The 27,687-nt window shown below is 47.7% G+C and overlaps 1 protein-coding gene across 1 annotated transcript; it reads right to left on the bottom strand.

Moving 5' to 3' along the window:
- Nucleotides 1-27,508, bottom strand: avpr1aa (arginine vasopressin receptor 1Aa). Its single transcript, XM_072485020.1, is given in 4 exon segments — nt 1-4,594; nt 26,562-27,069; nt 27,071-27,379; nt 27,381-27,508. Coding segments are annotated over 4 exon segments (1,218 nt in total). The 5' UTR covers nt 27,501-27,508; the 3' UTR covers nt 1-4,313.
- Between the last annotated feature and the right edge of the window lie 179 nt (nt 27,509-27,687).

Below are 27,687 nucleotides of genomic sequence, written 5' to 3'. Positions count from 1 at the left end.
CACAGACAAAATCAAATAAATATTTTTTATTCACCGTCATTAAATATCAACAGAAAAAAACTCCAAGATCAATTGTTCTTAAACTTGAACTTTATTTACAATATCCAGATGTCTAAAGGCAGCTTAAAGAATGAATTCCAAAATGATTCACTTAAACACATGTTTTCCCATAGAGGCAAGTGTAGGGTGATAATGGGCAACAGGATTGGGGTGGGGGGGGGGGGGCAGGTAGGAGGAATCTGGGCAAATTAAAGCTTTAAGGGGGTATATACTTAACATATTTATATCTTACAGTAAAACATTAAATATATTTTATTTGGGAACTTTGTGTCACTATTATGCTTCCGATGTATTTACATAGCTTCTAAGGGCTGTGTGGAGATGCAATACAACTTTTTGGTGATATGAAAGAAGCAAGTGAGAGTTAACTGTTGACAAGCAGAAACACGCACATACACACAGAGGCACATACACACGCAGACAGCCACACACATAGACACAAACGTAGACATTGACACATTCACACACACAGAGACACACCCACACGGACTCACACACATACAGGCACACCCACACACACAGAGACATACTCGCACATACACAAATACACATTCACAGACATAGACATTGACACATTCACACACAAACACAGACATAGACACATTTGCACACCCATACAGACACACACATATAGACACACACACACAGGCATAGACATAGACACATTCACACACACACCCATACAGACCCACACAAACAGACCCAAACATAGACACATTCACACACACAGACACACCCATACAGACACACAAACAGACAGATACATTCACACACACAGACACACAAACAAATTCACACAAACGCACACATACAAACACAGGCACACACAGGCACACAAACACATGTACATTTTTGTTCTTATTTTCTTACGTTATTTCAAAAATATTTCCTTCCTTGTCCCTCTTAAATGTTTGTCCCATATATTCTGGCAGCGACATGATGGCCGAGTGGCCTTCTTCTGTGCCATACATTTCCTGTTCCTATCATGACCAGGTTGTGAGAATCTATACGCAGGTCTCCTGTAACGTTACTCTAAATGACCAAAGAGGAAGTGCTACCGGCCGATCTGTCTATTTCCAGTCTCTTTACCTCTAGTCTCTGACTAGCATCTCCCCCATTAGGACAAAGGAGATCTGGAGCAAAGCAGCATTCTGCTTTGTATCATATCGTATCCTGGCGGCCAGATCAACTGGGTCATAATGCTACTACTTTATTAAATAGGAGTATTTTTCTCATATCTGTCATTCATCCCAGCATAACTATGTATTTACACTTTTCAGTCACACTCGATCATATCCTTACTGACATCCAAGCCCCATATTTTTACTGCCGTTTTTTTTCCCTTACGAGTCAGTCATTTTCAAACCTGTCATTTTCTGTGCCTACCAGGTGTCTTCTCCCAGTCTATTCCTCAGGTTTCTCCCTCGTCAATTACTTTGTTGCCTTTGCAGCAATGCTTTTGAAGGAGGTCATTTGCCCTCCACTTTACATAAATCTTACTGGTTTTCTTTTAGTTTGCTCCCAAAGATTGGATCATGCTCCTCTGGAAGGTGTGCATTTTCCATTCTCAGACTTTATATTTAGACTTCTTTGTAGCTCATCTTTCATCTTTTACAATCAGCCTCCACCCTTGCTACACAGAGTACACAGGAGGGTACACAAAGTTAAACGACAGTGTGGAGATTTGGTTGGCAGTCTAAGCCAATACAGTAGAAGCTGAGAGTGTAGACTGCTGCTGTACTAGCTGTGGAGCCACATACTCCAAGTTATACTCAGGAGGGAAACCAGTCTTATCAATGCAACTAACTGGTAGTCAATTGGCGAGACCAACTTGATAACAACTTTGAAATCCACAGAGATTATCAGCAATACCTGTTTACATTCATCATTGCTGTGGTGAACCTTAAAATACACAAATTAAAGCTTCCCATAGTATACAAAATCTCCATAAGTAAATGCACTGTACCTTTTAATACTGAGCCAAAAGGTGATTTGAATTTTGGTCTGTACCGGGATAGTTGGTTGCAGCGAGAGTAGAATGATGGTTCTACGATTGACCTCAATAGTCTGGGAAGTGGGCGATAGGGATTAAATCAGCTGGGGTTCTTCTTTGTAATCATTATCTAGTGACGCAATATCCTATGATAACCAATGGAATGCCTGTGTTTGGGAATGTTGGAAGTTGCCATTAATCACATCATACTGGAATAGACGGCCAACAATCATGGTCCAGGGTCACACTTGATGAACTCCACTGGGCGAGGTGCTGGTAGGTTGTCATTGATTCTGAATGTTGGGGGGTGGGGGGGGGCGGGAAGGAAAGTAGAAGAAATATTTTAAGGGAAAGCATGGCATGCTTCTTTAGTTATTCACAGCTTAACAGAATAATCCAACATGATTACAAATTGAGGTGTTTGAATATTTGAATCAAATATCTTTCATCTGAGGGTTTTTATAGATTTCCATTTGTTACTAATTAATAATCATAATAATAATCACTTATTGTCATAAGTAGGCTTCAATGAAGTTACTGTGAAAAGTCCCTAATCGCCACATTCCAGCACCTATTCGGGAAGGCTGGTACGGGAATTGAACCCGCGCTGCTGGCATTGTTCTGCATTACAAGCCAGCTGTTTAGCCCACTGTGCTAAACCAGCCCCTATTGTGGTTAACTCTGAATTACCCTCTGAAGTGGCCTAGCTAGCCCCTCAGTTCAAGGGCATTTAGGGATAGGCAGCAAATTCTGCCCTTGCCAGTGACTCCTACATCCGATGAAAGAATTTTAAAAAGATAGACTATCGGACTATATTGACAGCTGATTCTGCAGGCGTTTGGGAATAATTATACTCCAAATTCTTAAAATGTCCCTTCAGTGTGTATTTGATTAAATGAAATTCCGTGCTGTGCAAGTTTCGCTGTTTAACATGCAGATGTAAAATTAATCTACTATTCATTTGACAAGCCGTGGCAAAGTGGTAACGTCACTGAACTAGTAATCTGGATGCCCAGGCTAATTCTGTGGTGGCATGGGTTCAAATTCCACCCACCCCCACCCCCGGTAATTGATTGTTGTTTACAAACCCATTTGATTCAGTAATGTCCTTGCTTGGTCTATCCGACATGTCCACAGATCCCTGAAGGTAGCAGGACAGGATAATATGGTGGTTAAGAATGCAAATGGAATGCTTACATTTATCAGCCAAGTGTTAGAATATGAGCAGCGTGGTTATGCTGGACGTGTATAAAATGTTAGTTAGGTCACAACTTGGGTACTGTGTGCAGTTCTGGTCACCTCATTACAGAAAGGATGTAATTACATTCAAGAGGGTACAGAGGAGATTTACTAAGATGTTGCCAGGAATGGAAAATTACAACAATGAGGAGAGATCGTATAGGTTGGGGTTGTTCCCCTTGGAAGGGAGGAGGCTGAGCAGAGATTTGATTGAGATGTACAGAATAGTGAGGGATCCTGAATAGAGTGGATGGGAAGGGCCTATTTCATTTAGCATTTTAAATGATTGGTAGAAAGATTAGAGGGCAAGTGAGGAAAATCCTTTTCATCTAGAGGGTTGTGGGGGTCTCAAACTCACTGCCTGAAAGGGTAGTAGAGACAGAAGCCCTCAGATCATTTAAAAGGTTGTCTGGGTGCGCACCTCAAGTGCTGCACCCTGCAGGGTTAAGGACAAAATTCTGGAAAGTGGGATTATGGACCGAATTCTGGAAAGCAGATTCAGGCTGAGTGGCTCGAGTTTCAGCCAGCACAAAAGCAGTGGGCCAAGTGGTCTCTTTCTGCACTGTAAATGTTCTATGATTCTATGTGACTCCAGACCCACAGCAATGTGGTTGATTTCTAATTGCCCTCTGAAGAGTTCTAACAAGCCACTCAGTTCAAGGGCAATTAGGGATGGACAATAAATGCTGACCTTGTCAGTGATACCCACATCCCATGGAACGCTTGCTGATCACCGCGATCCACCAACAGGTTCAAGACTGAGCATTTTATCTTACCAAAAAAAAGTAAACAAAAATAAATGCGATGCTTTTGGAGTGTGATTGCATTACTTTGTGATGCCTAAGGCTCAGTCCATGTCATGAACTTATTACCTGCGCTTGGATTACTAAAGCACTATGTATGTAAGAGTAAGCTTTGGATAATCTGGTCATTGACCAACATCTCAATGGCAGTGCATTTAAAGATGATATATACAATTTTAATGGGGGTAAAGAGGAAACTAATCAACAAACGCATGGCCTCAGGTCTCTGGCATAGGGTGGAATGAGTGGAGGGATGTGTCATTGTCCTTCCAGTTGTGCAAGCTGAATGTAGGGCTCCTGTGGCTGACCTTTGTCAGGAGGGTGTGCCTCTTGATGCTGGTTTCCGAATCCTCCTTCTTCAGCTTCTGGGTAATTTTGTGGCAGCAGGGGGAAAAATGGGCAATGTCGCTGAGGAGGTGGCCACTGAAGAACATGTAGATCCATGGGTTGCAGCAACTGTTCAGACTTGCGAGCAGTATGGTGAGAGTGAATACTGTGTCTGTAGAATCAGAAAAGCACAGTGGCAAAGGTTATTGAGCTTTCCTTGGGATGTCACACAATTGGGATATTAACAGGCTGGAAGAGATAGGCACCATTTAATTTGTCCCTTTATCATTATATCTGTTGCTCGGACCATTTATTGAGCGGCATGCATCAAACTCAGAAACAAATTATAGAAGCAAAAACAGAACTTCTGATGCAACTTTTTGTTCATTTATGGCGTGAGGGTCATGGGCAAGGCCAGCATTTATTGCCTCATCCCTAATTGCCCTTGAGAAGGTGGTGATGGACCCTGCAGAACATGTGGTGTAGGCACACCCATAGTGCCGTTAGGGAGGGAGTTCCAGGATTTTGACCCAGCAACAGTGAAGGGATGGCAATATATTCCCAAGTCAGAACTGTGAGCGACTTAAAGAGGAACTTGCTCTTGTTCTACTAGGAAGTAGAGGTCGTGGGTTTGGATGGCGCTGCAGAGAGAAGCTTGCCAAGTTGCTGCAGTGCATCTTGAAGATGATGCAAACTGAACCACGCATGATCAGATAACAGGAAAAGAAGGTTTAAGTTCCCATTTATGCTTTCAAGTGACAGCAATTGTTTTTGTAAAATGGCATTAACGTTACGGCTGCAGATTCTGTGTGAAATAGTTTCATTTCGCACCAGTACAGGAGATACCGTCTCAATATAGCCTAAATCTGGAATCAGAGCTCAGTCTGACTACAAAACAAGGTGGTGTGAACAAATTCCTGGAGGCACACTCCGTTTTGCTGAACACGATGGCTGGCATGGTAGCGCAGTGGGTAGCACTGTTACTTCACAGCACCAGGGTCCCAAGTTCGATTCCCGGCTTGGGTCACTGTCTATGTGGAGTCTGCATGTTTTTCCCGTGTTTACGTGGGTTTCCTCCAGGTGCTCCGGTTTCAGACGTGCTGTTACTAATTTGGACATTCTGAATTCTCCCTCTGTGTACCGAACAGGCACCTGAATGTGGCAACTAGGGGCTTTTCACAGTAACTTCATTGCAGTGTTAATGTAAACCAACTTGTGGCAATAAAGATAATTAAATTAAATTAAAATTAAAGAAACTAAGAAAGTTATTACGAATCAACAAAGATTGACAGAAAAACTGGCACCACACCTGGACCGATTTCACTACCGTTAATTGGCTATTGGCTGTTGCAGGGAAAATTTGCATCAGTCCATTGCGGTCACCGTATCTTGAAGGTGGTTTGTGGAGAAGCTGTTGTCAAGTGACAGTTAAACCCGAAACAGTTCTCCAGTGTTTCCCTCCTCTCTAACCAAAAAAAAAAGACAATCACTGTCAGGATCCCAGCCGAGTAAAGATCAAGAGGGAGACTCGAGGGCAGGTAGAAGTAGAAAGAACTTGAACCATGACGTCACAGCCTGCAGGTAAGTGATTGGCTGGTGACTGGCAATTAGTTTTTCTTTTCCCTGAGGTGTTATCGAGCAGGGCGCAGTGGTTGCTGAGTGAATGCTTGCTGAGAAGGGGAGTAATTTTTAAAAAAAACTTACTGTTGGGAGTTTCCAGCTGAATCCGGTCAGAGTGAGGACAGAGTGACTGCTGATGAAAGAGCGTGAGGAGAGCGGCGGGGACTCAGTGAAAGAGCGCAAGGAGAGCGGTGGAGACTTAGTGAAAGAGCGCGAGGAGAGCAATGGAGACTCAGTGAAAGAGTGTGAGGAGAGCAGCGGGGACACAGGATAAAAGAGCGCGAGGAGAGCAGCGGGGACACAGTGAAAGAGCGCAAGGAGAGTGGCGGGGACACTGGATAAAAGAGCGCGAGGAAAGCTGTGGGGACACAGGATGAAAGAGCGCGAGGAGAGCAGCGGGGACACAGGATAAAAGAGCGCGAGGAGAGCGGCGGGACACAGGAAAAAAGAGCACAAGGAGAGCGGCGGGGACACAGCTGCCGGAGAAGCGGCCTTCAGATTTTCTGCGGGAGCAGTGGCCAGGGGTCTGTCGGGAAGGTAAGATTTCCTCTTTAGAAACTTGAAAAAATTACCTTGAAGAGTGACATCACAGCAAAGCAGTGACCTGATTGGCTAGTAAGGAAAGTGCTCCAATTAGCAGTAGCTAGGTGTTATAACCTGCCAACTTACCATTGGCTGGGGACTAATGACTATCCCACAATCCTGTGGGAGTATGAGCTTCCCCAATGAGGGGGCGGAGAAACCATTAGTAAACTCCTAGTATAAATAAAGCTGGCCAGTTCAGGAACCAGCAGGAAGGAGTATGTAGCAAGGGAAGTTACTGCTACTGTTATGTATATATGTTATAGTAAATAAATGTTATTACTTTGTATCCTTAAACCTTGTGCTGGATTCTTCGTGGCCCTTACAAAACTGGCGACGAAGGTTAAAGTGAATAGCTGTCTACACTGCTGAAGCCACCTCCCTGGATTTTTGTTGGATACAGGTTGGAAGTTGTTTTCTATTATACCATGCCTCTGTACGGACGTTTGGATGTTTTTGATGCTGCGCTGGAAAGCTGGAACCAGTACACACAACGGATGCGTTACTATTTCCGGGCAAACAATATCACCGAAAACGAGCGCCAGGTGGTCATATTGCTCACCGCCTGCTGCCCGCATATGTTTGGGGTGATTAGGAGCCTTACGTACCCAGCTGCGCCGGACACCAAAACGTTTGATGAACTTGTGAATATAGTGGGGCAACATTTTAACCCAACCCCGTCCACGATAGTCCAGCGTTACCGGTTTAATACCGCTGAGAGGACCCCTGGAGAATCCCTTGCCGATTTTCTATCCAGGCTACGCAGGATTGCGGAGTACTGTGACTATGGTGAGACCTTGTCAGAAATGTTACGCGACCATTTGGTTTGCGGTATTAACAATGCGGCCACCCAGAGAAAGTTGTTAGCGGAGCCAACATTGACTTTTCAACAGGCCATTCAAATAGTATTGGCCCGAGAGAGCGCAGAGCGAGGAGTACAGGAGCTACAGGGAATGGAAGTGCATGCGTTGGGGCGCAACCCCTTCCGTCCGAAAACGTCCCCCCGCACTCCTGCGGTACCTTGGGCGAGGCAACGTCCGGACCGACGCCAGTGGCCGTCGGACATTCCTCCCCGAAGGGAGCCTTCTCCAGAGCCAATGGATAAGGAGCCATGTTCGTGTCAGACTTGTAGGCGCCGACCCCGTCGCGGACGGCGGTCCTGGGGGTGCCAGAGGCGCCGTTGTTCCGACCGAAACTGGGACCAGCCCAGGGGCCGTAACTGGGACCAGCCCAGAGGCCGTACTTTCCATGTGGATGAACCTGCGGCGACTACTCCTGAGGACTTGGAGACGGAGGACGACTGCCTGTAGCTGCATTGTGTGGCAGCTTCCCGTGTGGCCCCCATTAAGGTGACAGTACGGGTCAATGGCCACCCGCTTGAGATGGAGTTGGATACTGGCGCAGCGGTCTCCGTGATCGCCCAGAGGACATTCGACGGCATCAAGCAGGGTATACAGACCCTTACATTAACCGACTCACAGGCCAGGTTGGCCACCGACACGGGGGAACCACTGGGCATTGCAGGAACTACAATGACCCCTGTTGTCTATGGACGCCAAGAGGGGCGTTTACCACTTATCGTGGTGCGCGGCCATGGGCCCAGCCTGTTGGGTCGGGACTGGTTGCGCCATTTGCGGTTGCAATGGCAGCACATCCTCCAAACAGTTTTTGAAGGGTTGACTGAGTTGCTAGGACGATACCCAGATGTATTCCAGCTTGGTTTGGGGAAAATAAAAGGGGCCGTAGCCCGTATCCAAGTCGAATCAGGAGCCACGCCGCGCTATTTCCGGGCGCGCCCGGTGCCTTATGCCTTGCTCGAGAAGGTAGAAGGGGAGCTCACTCGTTTGGAGAGTTTGGGTATTATCAGGCCCGTCCGTTTTGCTGACTGGGCAGCACCAATTGTACCTGTAATGAAGCCACAGTTTGCTTGTGTGACGACTATAAACTTACAGTGAATACGGCTTCCCGACTCGACCGATATCCAATGCCTCGCATAGAGGATCTCTACGCGAAGCTTGCAGGTGGACTCTCGTTCACAAAATTAGATGGAGCAGAATTTCTAAGGAGCATCCAGGAGAGTTTTTTAGAGCAGTATGTAAATAGTCCAACTCAAGAAGGGGCCATACTGGAACTGGTATTGGGGAATGATCCCAGCCAGGTGGTTGAAGTTTCAGTCGGTGATTACTTTGGGAATTAGCGATCACAATTCCGTAAGTTTTAGAGTACTCATGGACAAAGACGAGAGTGGTCCTAAAGGAAGAGTGCTAAATTAGGGAAAGGCCAAGTTTAACAAAATTCAGCAGGAGCTAGGGAATGTGGATTGGGAGCAGCTGTTTCAGGGTAAATCCACATTTGAAATGTGGGAGTCTTTTAAGGAAAGGTTGATTAGAGTGCAGGACAGACATGTCCCTGTGAAAATGCGGGATAGAAATGGCAAGATTAGGGAACCATGGATGACGGGTGGAATTGTGAGTCTAGCTAAGATGAAAAAGGAAGCATACATAAGATCGATGAAACTGATGAAGCTTTGGAGGAATATCGGGAAGTAGGACAAATCTCAAACGCGCAATAAAGAAGGCTAAAAGGAGTCATGAAATATCTTTGGCTAACAGGGTTGAGGAAAATCCCAAAGCCTTTTATTCGTATATAAGGAGCAAGAGGGTAACGAGAGAAAGGATTGGCCCACTCAAAGACAAAAGAGGGAATTTATGCGTGGAGTCAGAGGAAATGGGAGAGATTCTTAATGAGTACTTTGCATCGGTTTTCACCAAGGAGAGGGACATGACGGATGTTGAGGCTAGGGATGGATGTTTAAATACTCTAGGTCAAGTCAGCATAAGGAAGAGGGAAGTTTTGGGTATTCTAAAAGGCATTAAGGTGGACAAGTCCCCAGGTCCGGATGGGATCTACCCCAGGTTACTGAGAGAAGCGAGGGACGAAATAGCTGGGGCCTTAACAGATATCTTTGCAGCATCCTTGAGCACGTATGAGGTCCCGGAGGACTGGAAAATTGCTAATGTTGTCCCTTTGTTTAACAAGGGTAGCAGGGATAACCCAGGGAATTATAGACCTGTGAGCTTGACGTCGGTGGTAGGCAAACTGTTGGAGAAGATACTGAGGGATAGGATCTATTCACATTTGGAAGAAAATAGACTTATCAGTGATAGGCAGCATGGTTTTGTGTAGGGAAGGTCATGTCTTACAGACCTAATAGAATTCTTTGAGGAAGTGACAAAGTTAATTGATGAGGGAAGGGCTGTAGATGTCATATACATGGACTTCAGTAAGGCGTTTGATAAAGTTTCCCATGGCTGGTTGATGGAAAAAGTGAAGTCGTATGGGGTTCAGGGTGTACTAGCTAGATGGATAAAGAACTGGCTGGGCAACAGGAGACAGAGAGTAGTGGTGGAAGGGAGTGTCTCAAAATGGAGAAAGGTGACTAGTGGTGTTCCACAGGGATCCGTGCTCAGACCACTGTTGTTTGTGATATACATAAATGATCTGGACGAAGGTATAGGTGGTCTGATTAGCAAGTTTGCAGATGATACTAAGATTGGTGGAGTTGCAGATAGCGAGGAGGACTGTCAGAGAATGCAGCAAAATATAGATAGATTGGAGAGTTGGGCAGAGAAATAGCAGGTGGAGTTCAATCCAGGCAAATGCGAGGTGATGCATTTTGGAAGATCTAATTCAAGAGTGGACTATACGGTCAATGGAGGAGTCCTGGGGAAAATTGATGTACAGAGAGATCTGGGAGTTCAGGTCCATTGTACCCTGAAGGTGGCAATGCAGGTCGATAGAGTGGTCAAGAAGGCATACAGCATGCTTACATTCATCGGACGTGGTATTGAGCACAAGAGTCGGCAGGTCATGTTACAGTTGTATAGGACTTTGGTTAGGCCACATTTGGAATGCTGCGTGCAGTTCTGGTCACCACATTACCAGAAGGATGTGGATGCTTTCGAGAGGGTGCAGAGGAGGTTCGCCAGGATGTTGCCTGGTGGAGCGCGCCAGCTATGAAGAAAGGTTGAGTAGATTAGAATTGTTTTCATTCGAAAGACGGAGGTTGAGGGGGGATCTGATTGAGGTCTACAAAATTATGAGAGGTATGGACAGGGTGGATAGCAACAAGCTTTTTCCAAGAGTGTGGGTGTCAATTACAAGGGGTCACGATTTCAAGGTGAGAGGGGGAAAGTTTAAGGGCGATGTGCCTGGAATGTTTTTTATGCAGAGGGTGGTGGGTGCCTGGAACGCTTTGCCAGCGGAGGTGGTAGAGGCGGGCACAATAGCATCATTTAAGATGCATCTAGACAGATATATGAACGGGTGAGGAACAGAGGGAAGTAGATCCTTGGAAAATAGAAGACAGGTTTAGATAAAGGATTTGGATCGGTGCAGGCTGGGAGGGCCGAAGGGCCTGTTCCTGTGCTGTAATTTTCTTTGTTCTTTGTTAAGGGGCTAGCACTGGTGGCAGGTGGAACACAATTGATTATAATGAAAATCACTTCTTGTCACAAGTAGGCTTCAATGAAGTTACGGTGAAAAGCCCCTAGTCGCCACATTCCAGAGCCTGTTCGGGGAGGCTGCTACGGGAATGGAACCGTGCTGCTGGCTTGCCTTGGTCTGCTTTCAAAGCCAGCGATTTAGCCCTGTGCTAAACAGCCCCATTAAACAGCCCCATTCTAATGAGAAACTGTGCCGGATTTGCCGGGTTTGTAATTGACACATAGGAGGCTGACAAGTTGCAGCCGCATATACACACTTCACTCCCCACACACACCATCCCGGCCAACAAGGTGGCAGCAAGGAGAGTGGCACCCCGTTTCACCAACACCGAGCTGGAGACCCTCCTGGACGCTGTGGAGGAAAGGATGGTGACCCTGTACCCCGGCCCGGGAAGGAGGCTGCCAGCTGCCGCTGTTTGTCATGCCTGGGCACAGGTGGCAGAGGCGGTCAGTGCCACCATCAACACTGTCCGGACCGGTCACCAGTGCTGGGAGAAACTGCACAACCTCCTCAGGAGCGCAGGGGTGAATAGGCGTGGGGGGGGGGGGGGTCCTCGAATGGCAGACGGCGCCGGTACAAACGAGGCCTCATGCTGCGCCTCATTGGCACCTCCTCCTCCTTGGCCTGTTGCGCAACTAGCTCTCCATCCTGGGCGGCTGCCACGGTCCCTCTGTGGCACGTTCCACTGCTGCCCGCTCCGCTGCTGCAGCTTCCTCCTCCTCCTCGAGCAGCGCCAGCTTGTCCCGCAGGGCATTCCCCAGGGCTGTGGCGACTAACAGGAAGGTCTACCATTGCTGGTTGAATTCCAGTATCCATTGTCTGCAGAGGGTGGAAGGCTGACATGTCAGTATGGTGCGTACTCCTGGGCTCAACCCGGTTCCCCTGGCTGGCACTGCGGGCTCTGCCCCCGCATGTCCCTCCCGCCCCCATCCGCACACCGCTGGCCCCATCGGTGGATGGCACCGTGGTGGCGTCTGGCCCTGGAGCCCATCCCTGATGCCAGGGGTACCGTCGGTTAGCACTGCCCTTGCCAGGGGTATGTTCCGCAGCCCCCGCAGGGGCTAATGTGGGTATATCCCTGGGTGGGCCGCATGCGGGTGGCGGCCGGGTGGGGGGAGGGGGTATGGCAGAGGGTGGGGTGTCAGGGTGGGAGATAGGGGCACCCAGACTGCCGTAGTCAGTCTGCAGAACCAGGGGCCAAGGTGGGGTGCGCAGCAAGATCGCCGTGGTAATGGCGGTCCATTCCTGGGCACCGCCCCAGTCCCAGGGGGGGGGTCACCCCGGCAAATCGATCTGCACCTCCGTCACCCCCTCCCTTTCCCGGCCCAAGTGGTGCCCCTCCTTACCCCAGCTAGTCCGGCAAGTGTCCAGCTCGGCAGCCTATAGTCACTCCTCTCCTTGTCCTACCTCCTTTCTCTCTCCTTCATCAGCCACCACATCCATTTCATGATTTTTAAAAGCACAAGAGAACTGTGCCATCGGGAACTCTTCCCAAAAGAGGAGGAGAATCATCGAATCATAGAATCTAGACTTTACAGTGCAGAAGGAGGCCACCTGGCCCATCAGGTCTGCACCGGCCCTTGGAAAGAGCACCCCACCTAAGCCCACATCTCTACCCTATCCCAACCCAGTAACCCCACCTATCCGTTTTGGACACTAAGGGCAATTTAGCATGGCCAATCCACCTAACCTGCACATCTTTGGACAGTGGGAGGAAACTGGAGCATCCGGAGGAAACCCACGCAGGCACGGGGAGAACGTGCAGACTCCGCACAGACAGTGGCCCAAGCTGGGAATTGAACCTGGGATGCTGGAGCTGTGAGGCTAACCACTGTGCCGCCCAGGATATGGAGGCCTGGGAAAATACTGGGTCGGACCCACGAATGATATGGGAACGTTGTTTACTGTATGTGCATTCCAGTACGCATCGGTGCCACTGTCGAGGTGACGGCGAATTGCGATTTGGCGTTAAATCGCCGCCCACCGTGATTTTGGAGTCGGAACCTTTTCTCTGCCCAATCCCGCTTTGTGATTTCAGCGTCGACAAATGAAGAATCCCACCCCTAGTCTCTGTGCAGAGAAAGGCACAAGTTCACATTTCAGGTTTGAGCACTTCAGCTGAAGGGTCCAAACCGTAAATATTAACTTGTCTGTTCTCCCTGGGGCTGCTCCGAAACCCTGGGCTGGATTCTCCGATTTGCAGACTAAGTGCTGACGCCGGCGTGGGATCAGTGACCTTTTACACCAGAAAAAAATGGCTCAAAAGCTGCACCGATCGTCCGTCCGGTTGCGGGGGGGGGGGGGTGTGCTAACAGCCGTGCAGCGTAAAGCCCCTCGCTTTACCTGCTATATGGCTGGAGAATTGCCGGGTCTGTGGCCGCACATGCGCACAGCAGCGGCCGCGCCGTGCAACAGGGCGCCGGCCACGTGTGGATCCGGCCTGCCAGAAACTACGCCCTGTAACCAGCGTCGTCACCCCCGGACCACCCCCCACCAGTCCCCACAGCCCCTGTCGAAGGCCCCCCTGCCAGTGGAACAGCTCCCCCCCCCCGCCCCCCCCCCCCCCCCCCCCCCCCCCGCCCCCCCTCCCCTACTGTGGTACCATTGGACGCAGCCGCCACGGGAAAAAAAGGAAACGTGTTCTGTGTCATCGGAAACTCGGCCCATCGGGGGCAGAACATCGGTGGAGGGCCTCAGGTGACGTCCTGAGGCCGTGCGTCGTTCGAGTATTCCATTTTTGAGCATCACATAAGTGGTGACCCCCCCCCGATTTCAGTGCAAATGAGGATTTTGCGGCCGGTCGCCGAATCTGGGGCGTCATTCTCCGACCCCCGCCGGGTCGGAGAATGGCCGTTGGCCGCCGTGAATCCCGTCCCCGCCCCCGCCGAAGTCTCCGCTCCCGGAGATTGGGCGGGGGCGGGAAACCGGCCGCGCCGGTTGGCGGGACCCCCCGCTGGATTCTCCGGCCCGGATGGGCCGAAGTCCCGCCCAGAAATTGCCTGTCCCGCCGGCGTAAATCAAACCTGGTATTTACCGGCGGGACCAGGCGGCGCGGGCGGGCTCCGGGGTCCTGGGGGGGGCGCGGGGCGATCTGACCCCGGGGGGTGCCCCCACGGTGGCCTGGCCCGCGATCGGGGCCCACCGATCCGCGGGCGGGCCTGTGCCGTGGGGGCACTCTTTCCCTTCCGCCTCTGCCACGGTCTCCACCATGGCGGAGGCAGAAGAGACTCCCTCCACTGCGCATGCGCGGGAAACTGACAGCGGCCGCTGACGCTCCCGCGCATGCGCCGCATTTCCGCGCCAGCTGGCGGGGAAACAAACGCCATTTCCGCCAGCTGGCGGGACGGAAATCCCTCCGGCGTCGGCCTAGCCCCTCAATGTTGGGGCTAGGCCGCCAAAGATGCGGAGCCTTCCGTACCTTTGGGCCGGCGCGATGCCCGTCTGATTGGCGCCGGCTTTGGCGCCAGTCGGCGGACATGCCGCCGTTGGGGGAGAATTTCGCCCCTGATTTCTGTGACCGGAGAATCCCACCTCCTATCTCAGTGAGGGAGAAAGGAAAGGAATATGAAATTGGCTTCAAGATTCAAATGGTAACGTTCCCATTCATAATCACTCAACTGTGACTACTACTGAAAATGCAAGTGCGTGGATTTAGATGAGGACTGGTGAGATGAAATGAAAAATGAAACGAAAATCGCTTATTGTCACAAGTAGGCTTCAAATTAAGTTACTGTGAAAAGCCCCTAGTCGCCACATTCCTGTTCGGGGAGGCTGTTACAGGAATTGAACCATATTGCTGGCTTGCCTTGGTCTGCTTTCAAAGCCAGCGATTTTGCCCTGTGCTAAACAGTCCCAAGGTTGATATTCACCTTAAATGTTCACCGAGAACTGATGGTCAATTGAGTGAAACATAGGGCTGGATTCTTCCACCCTGCTTGCCTCAAGAACGCCACGGGCGAGACCCTGATAATGGAAAAATCCTTTGACCTTGGCCGGGATTCTCTGGCTGCCAGGCAAACGCAGCCGGAGAATCCCGCCTCCTGTGGCCCGGACTCTCCAATTCCCATGGGCTCTGCTGCTAGCGAGGACGGAGAATTTGGCACACGGCCAAATCTCCCATTCACGGAGAGTCCGTCTGCCGTGAACGGACTGAGAATCCTGTCTTGGAATTGGAGAATTCCAGTCATCAGTTGATACCTTCAGGGTAGAAAAAAACTTAAAGAGAGTGCCTGTGCTCAGTAGACGCACCAAACGATGTGTACAATCTGATAAAAATGCTCTTCTTTCTCTATTTGACATAGACGGGAAGACGGAGGCAATTAAAGACTGGCGTGGCAGAAACCATTCCAAAAGTTCCATTGAATTGACAGGGGCTTCAATGTGCTGTTTCTCCTTCAGTCTGGCTTGTTTTTTATTCCATGTACAAAATATAGACTAACTCAGTAATTAGTTTGCATAAGTGCAAATTTAACCCTTGGAATGGCTTTTATAGAAATCAAATCTCTTGGTTAGTTATATATTTTGTTAATTTTCAAGTCATACAACTGCACATGTGGACAAATCCAATGTGGTAGTGAAGTAATGCAGATGTCAGGAGACGATTCACATATGTGGCCTATATGTATAAAGCAAAGCAAAGATTAGCATTTGGAATTAAACCTTCATGCAAGTGAATGTGGTTATCAGAGAAAACCTACATTCATTAGCAACGTCTCAAAACATCTCAACATGCTTCAGAGCTTAAAATGCATTTGCAGTTAATATATAGACAATTGCAGCAGTCACTTTGCACAGCAAGACCCCAGGAACAATGAAAGGCTCAGCTAATCCGGTGTTGCTAGTTGAGGGATTTATATTGGCAGGACACAAGGAGGTCTTCTTACAATACTGCCACAGGATTGTTCAGATCCAGAACAGGCAGACAGTTCATCTGAAAGATATAGTTGTGATTCTCCATCCCGGGACGCCCACAACACAGGCCGGATTCTCCTTGGCGTGATTTACCGTGATGCCGGCGCCCGGGGGATTCCCGACGGCGTGGGGCTGCCCCACAATGGGAAAGCCCATTGACCGGCTGGAGTAACGGAGAATCCTGCCGGCCGGTCAGGGCAGAAATGTGGCGGGGCGGAGAACCCCGCCCCACATTTCCTGATGGGACGGAGAATCGGGAGTCAGGGGAAATTGGGATCTGCGCCCGAATGCTCTGACCCGCCGCCGCCGCCGGGGTCGAAGTTCACGACTGCACGCCAGCAGGAGGATATAGATGAATGAAAATATGTCTTAATGACCCATTTGCATCCATTTAGTGGGTTGGCACCCTATCCTCTGGTCTTCCGTGATTCCAGTCACTAAGTGCATTCCAATCACTCAAGTGTATGATTGCAATGCATTTACCGCTCTTTGATGTGGTTGATATTTGTAAATATTAGGATTTCAGCACTTAGAGTCACTCATCCATGAAGAGAGATGAATAAATCAAGGCTGCGACTGGTTTGTAGAAGCTGTGAATCACAGTCCACTACTAGAACGGAATGAATCACTTGTAGCTATTGGATCCGAATGGTTGAAACACAGGTCACAGCTGCTCTCCTTCGAGGAATAGATATGTTGAACATCCAGCTAAATGTTACAGCTGTAATATTTTTCACTGTCCCTGTCTGGACTGCTCGTTAGCTTCCAGATAGGGGTCTCTCCAGTTAGAGGTCCCTGTGGTGGCTCCTTCAGTTAGGGGGTTCCTGTGGGGGGTCCACCTAGTTTGTGGATCCCTTCAGTTAAGGGTCCTCTTAGTCAGGGGGTCTGTGAAGGGGTTCCTTCAGTTAGGGGGTGCCTGGCAGCAGTCTCACTATTCATGCGGTCCTTGGGGGGGGGGGGGTCTCCCTATTCAGGAGGTCCTTGGGTTGGTTCTCCCTATTCATGAAGTCCCTGGGGGGGGGGGGTCTTCTTAGTGAGGGAGTCCCTGTGGGGTGGCAGGTCGGGTCACCTCCATACCTGGGGGAAGGGGGGGGGGGCACCCAGGAAATCTGAGGGTGGGTAGCTGCTTTGCAGTGCGGGGGGGCTGCTTTGCAGTGGGGGGGGAGAGGGGGACTGCTTTGCGGGGCAGGGGGCTTGGCCGGCTGTGGGTTGCAATTTTCCTCGAGCAGGAGATCTCCCAAATGGAGACTTTTTGCCCATCATCTTTGACAATGCAGCACTCCTCAAGTGGAAATTTGAGTCCACAGTTTTCTGACTAGGACATGAGAGTGCTACGATTTTGAGCCAATCAGATACGCGTTGCTTAATGACAAGGTTTGTTCCTCCGAGGGAGGGATTACATTTGCAAGAACAACATGTGTGCGCATCACATGGCGTTACAACATTAACCAAAATGACAACAAAGGCTGGGATTTTCCAGTCCACCTCCCCGCCTAGCGGTGGGTTTCTGGCGGCGGAGGAGGCTTGCCTTTGGCCACTAGTGGAATATTCTGGTCCCGGCAAAATCAATGCCATGCCGTTCGGGGTGGGTGTGGCGGGGGTTGTCTTCAGTGGGACTGGAACGTCTCACTGGCGGGAAGGGCCAAAGTAACAAAGTTGTAAATGTTTCTTCTCAACTTGTGATCCCTCCCTATTCCCCCTCTCCAACGTTTACTTTAATGTACCTCGTTCCATGTTAAAAACAACATGCACTTAAGTGCTGGCCTCAACCTCTATTTTTTCCACCTCACAAACAGAATCTTCAAAATAACTAACCCTGGTTTGACTGAAAATTAGCTCCAAATTCCTACATGACTGAAGATTGGCATGATGTAATTTCAACCTTTTAAGAGCGGATAAAAAAATTTATTGGGAAAATAATGGAAGCTTTACAAGAAAGTACTGTCAGTGCCATCAATCATGCTCATGAAGTTGACAGAATACAAACTTCTTTCCTACTTGCACTGGGGTATGAATTCTGAGCAGACAATATGTTTTTAATATTACCCAATAAATATATCTAGGCACAATGAGACAAGACTTCAATTGTGTTTGGAAAAAGTACAAAAGTTTTCATTTCAAATGGGGAACCTGGTGAAAGGGAAGAATGAAAGGCTTACATTACATGCAAGAACTGATGCACCTAATATTTCAAATTGCAATTGTTTGTGATATGGGTCTGAACTTACTGCGAATGGAATTAATGCTTGGATTTGATTAAGATTAACACGTGGAATTTATCTGAGTCAGCGTGTTAGACAGAATAGATCAAAAGCCCCCGGAAATATAGAATCACTACAGTGCAGAAGGAGGCCATTCAGCCCATCGAGTCTGCACTGATCCTTCGAAAGAGCATCCTATAATCGTTACCCAACCTAATGTTTTGGACATTAATTTATTATGATCAATCCACCTAACCTGCACATCTTTGGATTATGGGAGGAAACCCATGCAGACATGGGGAGAACGTGCAAACTCCACACAGACAGTCACAGCCAAGGTTGGAATTGAATCCGGGACCCTGGCGCTGAGGCAGTAGTGCTAACCATTGTGCCACCGTGCCAAATGCTAACATGCTGTGTGCTAAAGCTGCTGCTTACCCCATGATTAGTGTGGGATATGATTGCAGTCTTTAACAGTAAAGTGTCCTGTAATGGCCACAGCTTGTGGCAATTCTAAAAGTATAGCCAGCCTAAATAAATCCGACTGTGATGTTAAGTGTCGGCCCAGGCTTGGTTGATAGCACTCTCTTGTTTCTGAGTCATTGGGTGCAAGCCCCACTTCAGGGCTAGGGCACAAAAATCAAGGCTGATGTTCCGAGGGAGAGCAACACTTCAGGAAGTGCCTTCCTTCTGATGAGATGTAAAATCGAGGTATAACCTACCTGCTCAGGTAGGTAAGGACAGGATCCCATGTGGCACTATTTTGAAGAAGTGCTGAGGAGTTATCCTTGGTGTCCTCAATTTACATCACAAAGGCAGGTTATTTGTCCATGATCATTATTTGAAGGACTTCGCTAAGTGTAAATTGGTTACTTAATTTCCAATATCCCTATACACCGCAAAAGTACTTCATTGACTGTAAAGTGCTTATACACCCAGTGGATGTAAACAGCACTATATAAACGCCCAGCCGGCTTGGGTCCAGGTATTTGGGCATTTAGCTGGGTCATGTTGGGAGTGTCAGGTTGGATGGGTGGGGGGGTAGATGGATTGGGTTAAGTTGGGTCACGTGGGGGGCTATCTAACTGGGTTGGATTGGGGAGGAGTCAGGTCGAGGGGGTGAGGGTGGAGTGGGGAATCTCATGGAGGTGGTGGGGGGGGGGGGGGTTAAGGTTGGAGAATACCATGGAAGGGCGCTTAGTGGGACAGTAGGGAATCCCCTGCAGGTACGGATGTGTGTGTTGGACGGAACACGTATGGGGTTCAGTCTAGGTATTCCAAACAATTACATTGAAGTTATGGAGTGACTTTATTTCTTCTAATTTTCTCACATTGATTAGTAGCGTAACATGGGCTGAACCATCCAAAGTTAGCGATTTAAATTGTTTTGTCGAATGATTCCCAGCATAGCACAATTGTCCAGGGGAATTTAATGCTTCTGGACAATTACTGCATAAACCCTGACCTGGGAACCTCCAAGAGGAATTCTCCAGCACATTATTGGTGTATCCCCCGAATCTAACACCGCAGAGCCAGGAAGTTTAACAGAGGGGCTGTTTAGCACAGGGCTAAATCGCTGGCTTTGAAAGCAGACCAAGGCAGGCCAGCAGCATGGTTCAATTCCCGTAACAGGCGCCGGAATGTGGCGACTAGGGGCTTTTCACAGTAACTTAATTGAAGCCTACTTGTGACAATAAGCGATTTTCATTTCAAGTTAAGGGACATTCATTATAAAAGTCTCTGTAATTAACATCACTCCACATATTTTAAAAATATCACGCACAGGTATCTTCTATTTATCAATCTCAGAACCTATTGAACCACAGTGGAAACAAATCATCCTCAATCCTGAAGGACTGCCTAAGAAGGAAGAAGAGACTTTGTACCTTGTTGCAAAGATAATTGGGGGCCAGTTTAGCTCAATTGGTTGGACAGCTAGTTTGTGATGCAGAGGAAGGCCAACAGTGCAGGGTTCACTGGGGAAAGCAGCCTATGGTCACCTGGTGACTTTACAAAGACATGTAGTAAAAGCAAGCCATAATAGTATCAGAAACGATGAGACCCTCAGGCAAAAGATTCCAGTCCTATCAATAGTGACCGGAAGGAATTTATTAACAGAATCTTTGTGAAGATGTTAATAACACAGAAAGCGGCCAAGAGGAAAATCGTGTACCAAAAGTGTAAACAATAACCAGTGAAAAAACTCAAAGATTTAATGAACCAAACAGTCAATGTTCTGTTTAGATTACCTTGAATCAGTGAGCGAGAACCTAAGAGTTTGCAGCATTAAAGTAGGCAACTCAGACCTGCCTGCTGATACTAGGATGCAAGAAAAGATCATTTAACTTATTACTAATGTCAAGATTTGGAGGGGTGCAGAAGAGTTTTACTAGAATCGTACCAGGGTTGTAGGACTTCTATTACACGGAGAGACTGGAGAAGCTAGGGCTGCTGTCCTGAAAGCATTGATGGCTAAGAGGAAATTTGATAGAGGTGTTCAAAATCAAGACCGGTTTTGACAGTGCGAATAAGGAGATGTTGCTTGACCAGGAGTCAGTGAGGACAAGGGATGATATTAATAGTCCTGGTGCAAGTGAAGAGTTGACATTGAGGCCATTTATATGTTCATGCCCTGCATGAGGCTCTACTTCATCTCAGCCTATCAGATATCCTTTTATTCCTTTCTCCCTGAACTGACCCAACCACTCCTCCACTCAACCCAACTCTTAACCCATGATATCTGATCCACCCAGCCCCGATGTCTGACCCCCCTCCCCCCCCACCCCCCGCCGATGCCTGACCCAGTCCTCTCGATGTCCAGCACCCCCACCCCCTCTGATATCCGATCCGCCCCAATGTCTGATCCCCCAAATCCCATCTATCTAACTTAGACATTTACCCTCTCCCTGGCCAGCTTTTTTTCAATGGGACCTTTAAACTCTGGTTTAGCTCAGTGGGCTAGACAGCTGGTTTGTGATGCAGAACAAGACCAGCAGCGTGGGTTCAATTCCCGTACCAACTGAGAATTCTGAATTCTCCCTCAGTATACCCGAACAGGCGCCGGAATGTGGCGACTGGGGGCTTTTCACAGTAACTTCATTGCACTGTTAATGTAAGCCTACTTGTGACAATAAAGATTATTATATTATTATTAATAAACTCATCTGCATTATGGCAGCTAGTGCCGTAAAAAAAAGGGGCCTGTCTTCCTTTGCTGCAATGCTTTTAGACTCTGATGCTGGACCCGGCGACCCACTGCGCTGCATGGATCTCATCCAGCCTTAGCCAGGAAGGTCAGGCGAGACAGCCACTGATAAAATTTGGCACAAGTAAGCGGGTGCGGACTGGCAATCCAACACTGAACTCTGAAGAAGTTAAGGCTCAAAATATTATGGATTTCTATGCAGAAGAAAATAAAGAATTGCTTTTATTTTTGCAACTGTAATGACCTCAAGGTGTCCCAAGGTGCTTTATAGAAAATAAATTACTTTTCGAGTGTGCTCACTGTTGTAATGTACAAAACATGAGCTAATTTTCGCATAGCAAGATTCCACAAACAGCAACCAGATAATGACCAGAAAATCTGAAGGGTTAATATCAGCCAGAATGATGGAGAATTTCTCTGCCCTTCTTTGCAATGGTGCCATGGGATTATTAACATACACCCTATAGGGAAGACAGAACCTCAGTTTAACATTGCATTTGAAAGACGGAACCTCTGCGTATGCAATGCTCCGCAGTTTTGTACCAAGAACGCAGTGTATATTCTGTGTTCAAGCCTCTAGAGTAGGAGTTGAACACTCTCTGACTGAGAGATGAGGGTGGTACCCAAGGGTAATTCTTCGATTTCTTCGTTAAGAATATTCTTCAGGATTCTCTGTCGGTGAGATCCTCCGCTTCACTGGCATCGCACCCATGCCCGTGGGTTTCCCGACAGTGTGGAATGGCCACAATGGGAAACACCATTTGCCAGCTGCTGGAATGGAGGATCCCACTGCTGGTGGGGGCGTGCCAGTAAACTAGGCTGCTGGGATGGAGAATCCCACCCCAAAGTGTCTAAATTATAAACTTACAGTTTCCTGAGATACAGGTTGTTTCTCTTTTTATTAAATATTCTGATTATTTTAAGTTACCAATTTTCATTGAATTTTCTTTAATTTCCTGCTTCAAATGCAACATAATCTGTACAGGTTGATCTCTGAAAATGAATCTTCTTCCCTCCAAATTTACAAGTGATAAGTATCTTAACGCTAACTGCTGCCAGCTACATTCATGAATTAATTGAAGCAGTAAATTGTAAAATTAAAATATTAGCCTCAAAGGTTACTACTTAACCAGCAATTTGTCACAGAAGGTGTGTGTTAAAATCACACCCATTCTTTCAGAATGCTCTCTGTTATCTAATTCACAACTGGCATAAGTTCATAGGTTTATCATTCCTTAAGTTTTCGATCTGCCCCTTGTTTTTGTAAATTGGTATCATAGTTATCGCTCTCCTGTCTCTTGCTTCAAGTCTTGTGTTCAGCGATTCTGGTAAAAGATTCATTGGGATGTGACTGATTTCATTTGCAAAACACAAAAGGTGATGGAAATCTTGAATTCTCTGTCCAAAAGCTTTTGGAATCGGGGCTCGCAAAACAGAGATGGATAGATTTTTAATGGGTAAAGGTATTGAGAGATATAGAGATAAGGCAGGCAAATGGAGATGGATTGAAGTTCAGCTGTGATCTAACAGAACAGCTTGAATGGCTGAATGGCTACCCCTGTTCTTGCGTTCATGGTTTCATTAGTGATTTATGATCAACCACAAAAAAAATTGCATATTAATCGTCAGACTATTTGCACATATGAAATGATCCTTCAAATAGTCATTAATAGATTACATAGGCTGGTTCTGCCTTGATGATAAGAACATTGGAACTTAAGATATGGGAGCGGGAATAGACCATTCAGCTCCTCAAGCCTGCTGCTCCATTCAATAAGATCCTGGCTATCTGACTGTGGCCGTAACTCCACTTTTCCTGCCGACACCCCCCCCCCCCCCCCCCCCCCCCCCCCTCACAATGGACTTTGACTCCCTTGTCAATCAAAAGTCTGACTAACTCAACTTTGCTTCGTCTGCTTGCTGGAAAAGAGCATCCAAAACACGAAGGATTGTCTGAGACTCCTTACTTTGAAACTGTACTCCATAATTCCAGATACCCCGTGAGGGGAAACACACTCTCAGCATCTATATGGTTAAGCCTCCTCAGGATTTTAGTATGTTTCAATAAGATCACCCCTCGTTCTTCTGAGCTCCATTGAGTATAGATGCAACCCACTCATAAGACAAAGCCCTCATCCCAGTATATCAGCTTAGTGAACTTTCACTGAATTTCTTCCAATACAAGTATGCCCCTCCTTAAGTAAGGTGACCAAAACTGTGCCCAGTACAGTCCAGGGGTGGTGCAGGTCATTATTTGAGGGAAGCAGTCTTCAAATTTTGGTAGAGGGCGTCAGACTTCATAGAAGAGGGAGACTCATGGACTGCAACTGCTGTGGAACCATCATTATGAACCTTAAAAAATAATCGGGGCTCGCAAAACAGAGATGGATAGATTTTTAATGGGTAAAGGTATTGAGAGATATAGAGATGAGGCAGGCAAATGGAGATGGATTGAAGTTCAGCTGTGATCTAACAGAACAGCTTGAACGGCTGAATGGCTACCCCTGTTCTTGCGTTCATGGTTTCATTAGTGATTTATGATCAACCAGAAAATAAATTGCATTTGATTCACCTGAGGAAGGAGCAGCGCTCCGAAAGCTAGTGACATCGAAACAAACCTGTTGGACTTTAACCTGGTGTTGTAAGACTTCGTACTGTGCTCACCCCAGTCCAACGCCGGCATCTCCACATCTTAAAAAATAAGTCACACAAAGTTCCCAGCCATCCTTTTGTGGGGTATGGTAGCATTGTAACTATAGTACGGGATAAGTAATCCAGAGATCTAAAACAATTATCTGGAACATTAAGTTCACTTAATTGAATTATTATGGAGCATCAGTAATGGGAATTATGAAAGTCGCAGATTGTTGCGAAAGCCAATCTGGTTCACGAATGTCTTATAGGGAAGGAAATCTGTCTTCCTTATTTGGTCCACTGTTTATGGAACTACAGACCTCCAGCAATATGGGTGACTCTTAACTACCCCAGTAAGCTTGTCAGTTTTCTTCAAGATTCACTGCCACCTTCTCAAGGGTAATTAGGGAAGGGCAATAAATGTTGAGGAGCTCTTGTGGTGCAGTGGTTAGAGTCCCTGCCACTGAGCGAGAGGTTTTGGGTTCAGGTCCCACCCCATAACACAGTCAAGTAGCTTGAGTGTCAACCTGCAAAATCTTCCAACATATCAATGGCAATAATAATCTTTATGATTGTCACAAGCATTCTTACATTAACACTGCAATTAAGTTACTGTGAAAATCTCCTAGTCGCCACACTCCGGTGCCTGTTCGGGTACACTGAGGGAGAAGTGAGAATGTTCAATTCACCTAACAGTATTTCTTTTGGGACTTGTGGGAGGAAACCGGAGCACCCGGAGGAAACCCATGCAGATGGGGGGAGAATGCGCAGGCTCCGCACAAGCAGTCACCCAAGCCGGGAATCGAACCTGGGATCCTGGTGCTGTGAAGCAAGAGTGCTAACCACTGTGCTACCAGTAAGAGTGGGAGATACTCCTGGTCAGCTGTGCTTGATATGGTGTAGCGCCCCACAAGCTATAAGTCTCTGGCGACAGACTAGCGACCTGTTCCGGCATTCACCAACTAAGGAAACAGATGAAAGTCTGCCTTAGTGCACCACTAGGTGTGAGATGAGAAATGGTGGTCTTGTTAGTGACATTTCCCATCCTGTAAATTAATTTTTAAAACTTTTACTGTTAATAGAGAACCAACAGGACAGACTTGTCTTCACTAATTTTCACCAGCACACTGCATGGAGTTCTGCTTTTTGAAGGTTCAATACAATCCTGTTGAGGGGCCAACTGGATAACTCCTATGTGAGCAGATTTCACTGCTTCAAAGCAGGGACCAGTATCTGCAGTGTAAAGGATGCAACATGACCTAAATGAAAGCAAATTACTATGGATGCTGGAAATCTAAAATCAAACAGAAAATGCTGGAAAACCCTCAACAGGTCTGACAGCATCGGTGAAGAGAGAAACACAATTAACATTGAGTCAATATGATTCTTCTTCAGAGCACTAACTTTTTTCTTACTGTAATTGAAATTCTTTATCCTCACTGGCAAAAATCTAGCTATAAAGTAATTAATAGGCAAGAGGCATTCATCCCCAGGTATCAAACAAATGTAATTATTAGTAACCTGAGTTATCAAGAACAACGTATAGAGCACTATGGAAGTAATTTTAAAATCCCAACGTGCTTCACAGGTGTATTCTAAAACAAAATATGACAGGGATCCACTTGAAGAGATATTAGGTCAGATAATCAAAAAGCTTGATCAAAGAATGTAGGTTTTAAGGAGTGTCTTCAGGGAGAAAAGTGAGGTAGAGAGATAGGGAATTGTAGAGAGAATATACCAGAGCTTCAGGTTAAGGCGGCTGAATGTGCAGCCACCATTAGTGCTCCAGAAGCCAGAACAGGATGAGCACAGATATCTCAGCAATCATATTGATAGGGAAGGTGACAGCCATTAAAAATGAGGAAGAGAATTTTAAAATCACGATGTTGCTTGACAGGGAGCCAATGTGGATCAGTAAGCAGTGGGGCAATAGGTGAACGGGACAGATCTTGGATGACCTCAAGTTTTTTGAGGGCAGAATCTGGGAGACCAGACAGGAATGTGAGTTTACAGGCATGAGTGGAGGGGGGGGGGGGGGGGGTCTGCCTTTTAATATTATTATTTACATTTTAATACAAGATAGTTTATTAGTTACCTGGTAGTGCAGAGGTTAAGTATTGTTGAAAATAAGAGACACATTGTTGAAGCTTTGCATCTTGCACGCATTGGGATTTGCGAATCCGACCTGATGAGTGCAAGACAAAAAGCTTTGACAAGATGTCCCTTTTTCAGTAATGCTCAGTTCATGATTAAATATCATTATAATTACCGATACTATTGTGAGGTTGCTCAGTTCAGTTTAAGAGACCATTACTCACGTTAGTTAATGTCATTCTAAACCTCTAAAGAGTATCAGACTCTAAATCTAATTCTAGTCCCATGGTGTCTCGAGACCTAAAAAAAGGGTGGGGGGAGAGAACTTCTGGAAAGCAAAAGGAATCTAAAGTTGCACTTTACAATAATGTCGAGCGTGCACATACCTTCTTGCGGAGCCCCCTCGTCCCAGACAGACCACAGCTGGACGATGAAGAAGGGAGCCCAGCACACAATATAAGCCAAGACAATCACCAGAGTCATCTTCACAGTTCGGATCTTGGCTTTGGAGATGGTTTTCACGTTATTGACACCAGACGTGATGAGGCCGTTCTTGAAGGAAGTTTCAGACGCAGCTTTGGTCTTGTACTTGATGTTCTGGAAGATGTTGTAGCAGATACAAGTGTAGCACGCCACCATGATGAGCACGGGGATGACAAAGACCGCGATGGCAGTCCAGGTGATGTACACCTTGATGCTCCAGGGGTAGATGAACTCCGCCCAGCAGTCGTAGACCCCGGAGCCCTCCTTGATCTCTCTGAGGGCGAAGATGAAGTACTGGGGGCTGCTGAGGAGCAGGCTTCCCACCCAGGTACTGATGATCATGGCGTAGGACCTCTGGGTGGGCTGCTGCAGGGTCTTCAGGGGGTGGCAGATGGCGATGTAGCGGTCCGCCCGACATCATCACCATCATGTAGGTGGAGGCGAACATGCCGAAGATCTGGAGGTGTTTGACGATGCGGCAGAGGGCATCGGGACCTTGGAACCGGTAGGTGATCTTCCAGAAAAACTGGGGCAGGACCTGGAACACAGCCACCGCCAGGTCGGCCAGGCTCAGGTGCTTGATGAAGAGGTGCATCCTCGACATCTTCTTCTTGGTCTTGTACAAAGCCAGGAGCACGGTGAGGTTGCCAATGACGGCCAGCAGGAAGATAATGGCCAGCACCGAGATCTCGCTCTTGGCCAAGCGCTCGTCCCTGGCGAAACGGGTCGCTGCGGTTGGCAGAGGTCAGGTTGGCGCCCGGGGTGGAGGCTGCGGGAGGAAGGTGGGATTGAGTGAAGTTGAAGACGCCGAGGTCCCGTCCAGAGCCTCCCGTGTGCTGCATGGTGGAGGGGGAGGGCTCGGAGTGTGGCAGGGGTGACACTCAATCCTTTTTGGTGGTGGGGAGGGGGAGGGGGGGGGGGGTCTATGTGAGGGAGAGAAGGGGTGGGACCAAGAGTTGGACGAGGGAGGAGGGTCTCACAGGCACAGTCTACTGGCTGGCGGGAGCAGGGAGTCTGCTCTGCACAGCT

Source organism: Scyliorhinus torazame, chromosome 19, assembly GCF_047496885.1.
Source record: "Scyliorhinus torazame isolate Kashiwa2021f chromosome 19, sScyTor2.1, whole genome shotgun sequence".
NCBI lineage: Eukaryota > Metazoa > Chordata > Chondrichthyes > Carcharhiniformes > Scyliorhinidae > Scyliorhinus > Scyliorhinus torazame.
Note: the sequence above shows the minus strand (reverse complement) of the source record. Positions and strands in the feature narration are given on the sequence as shown.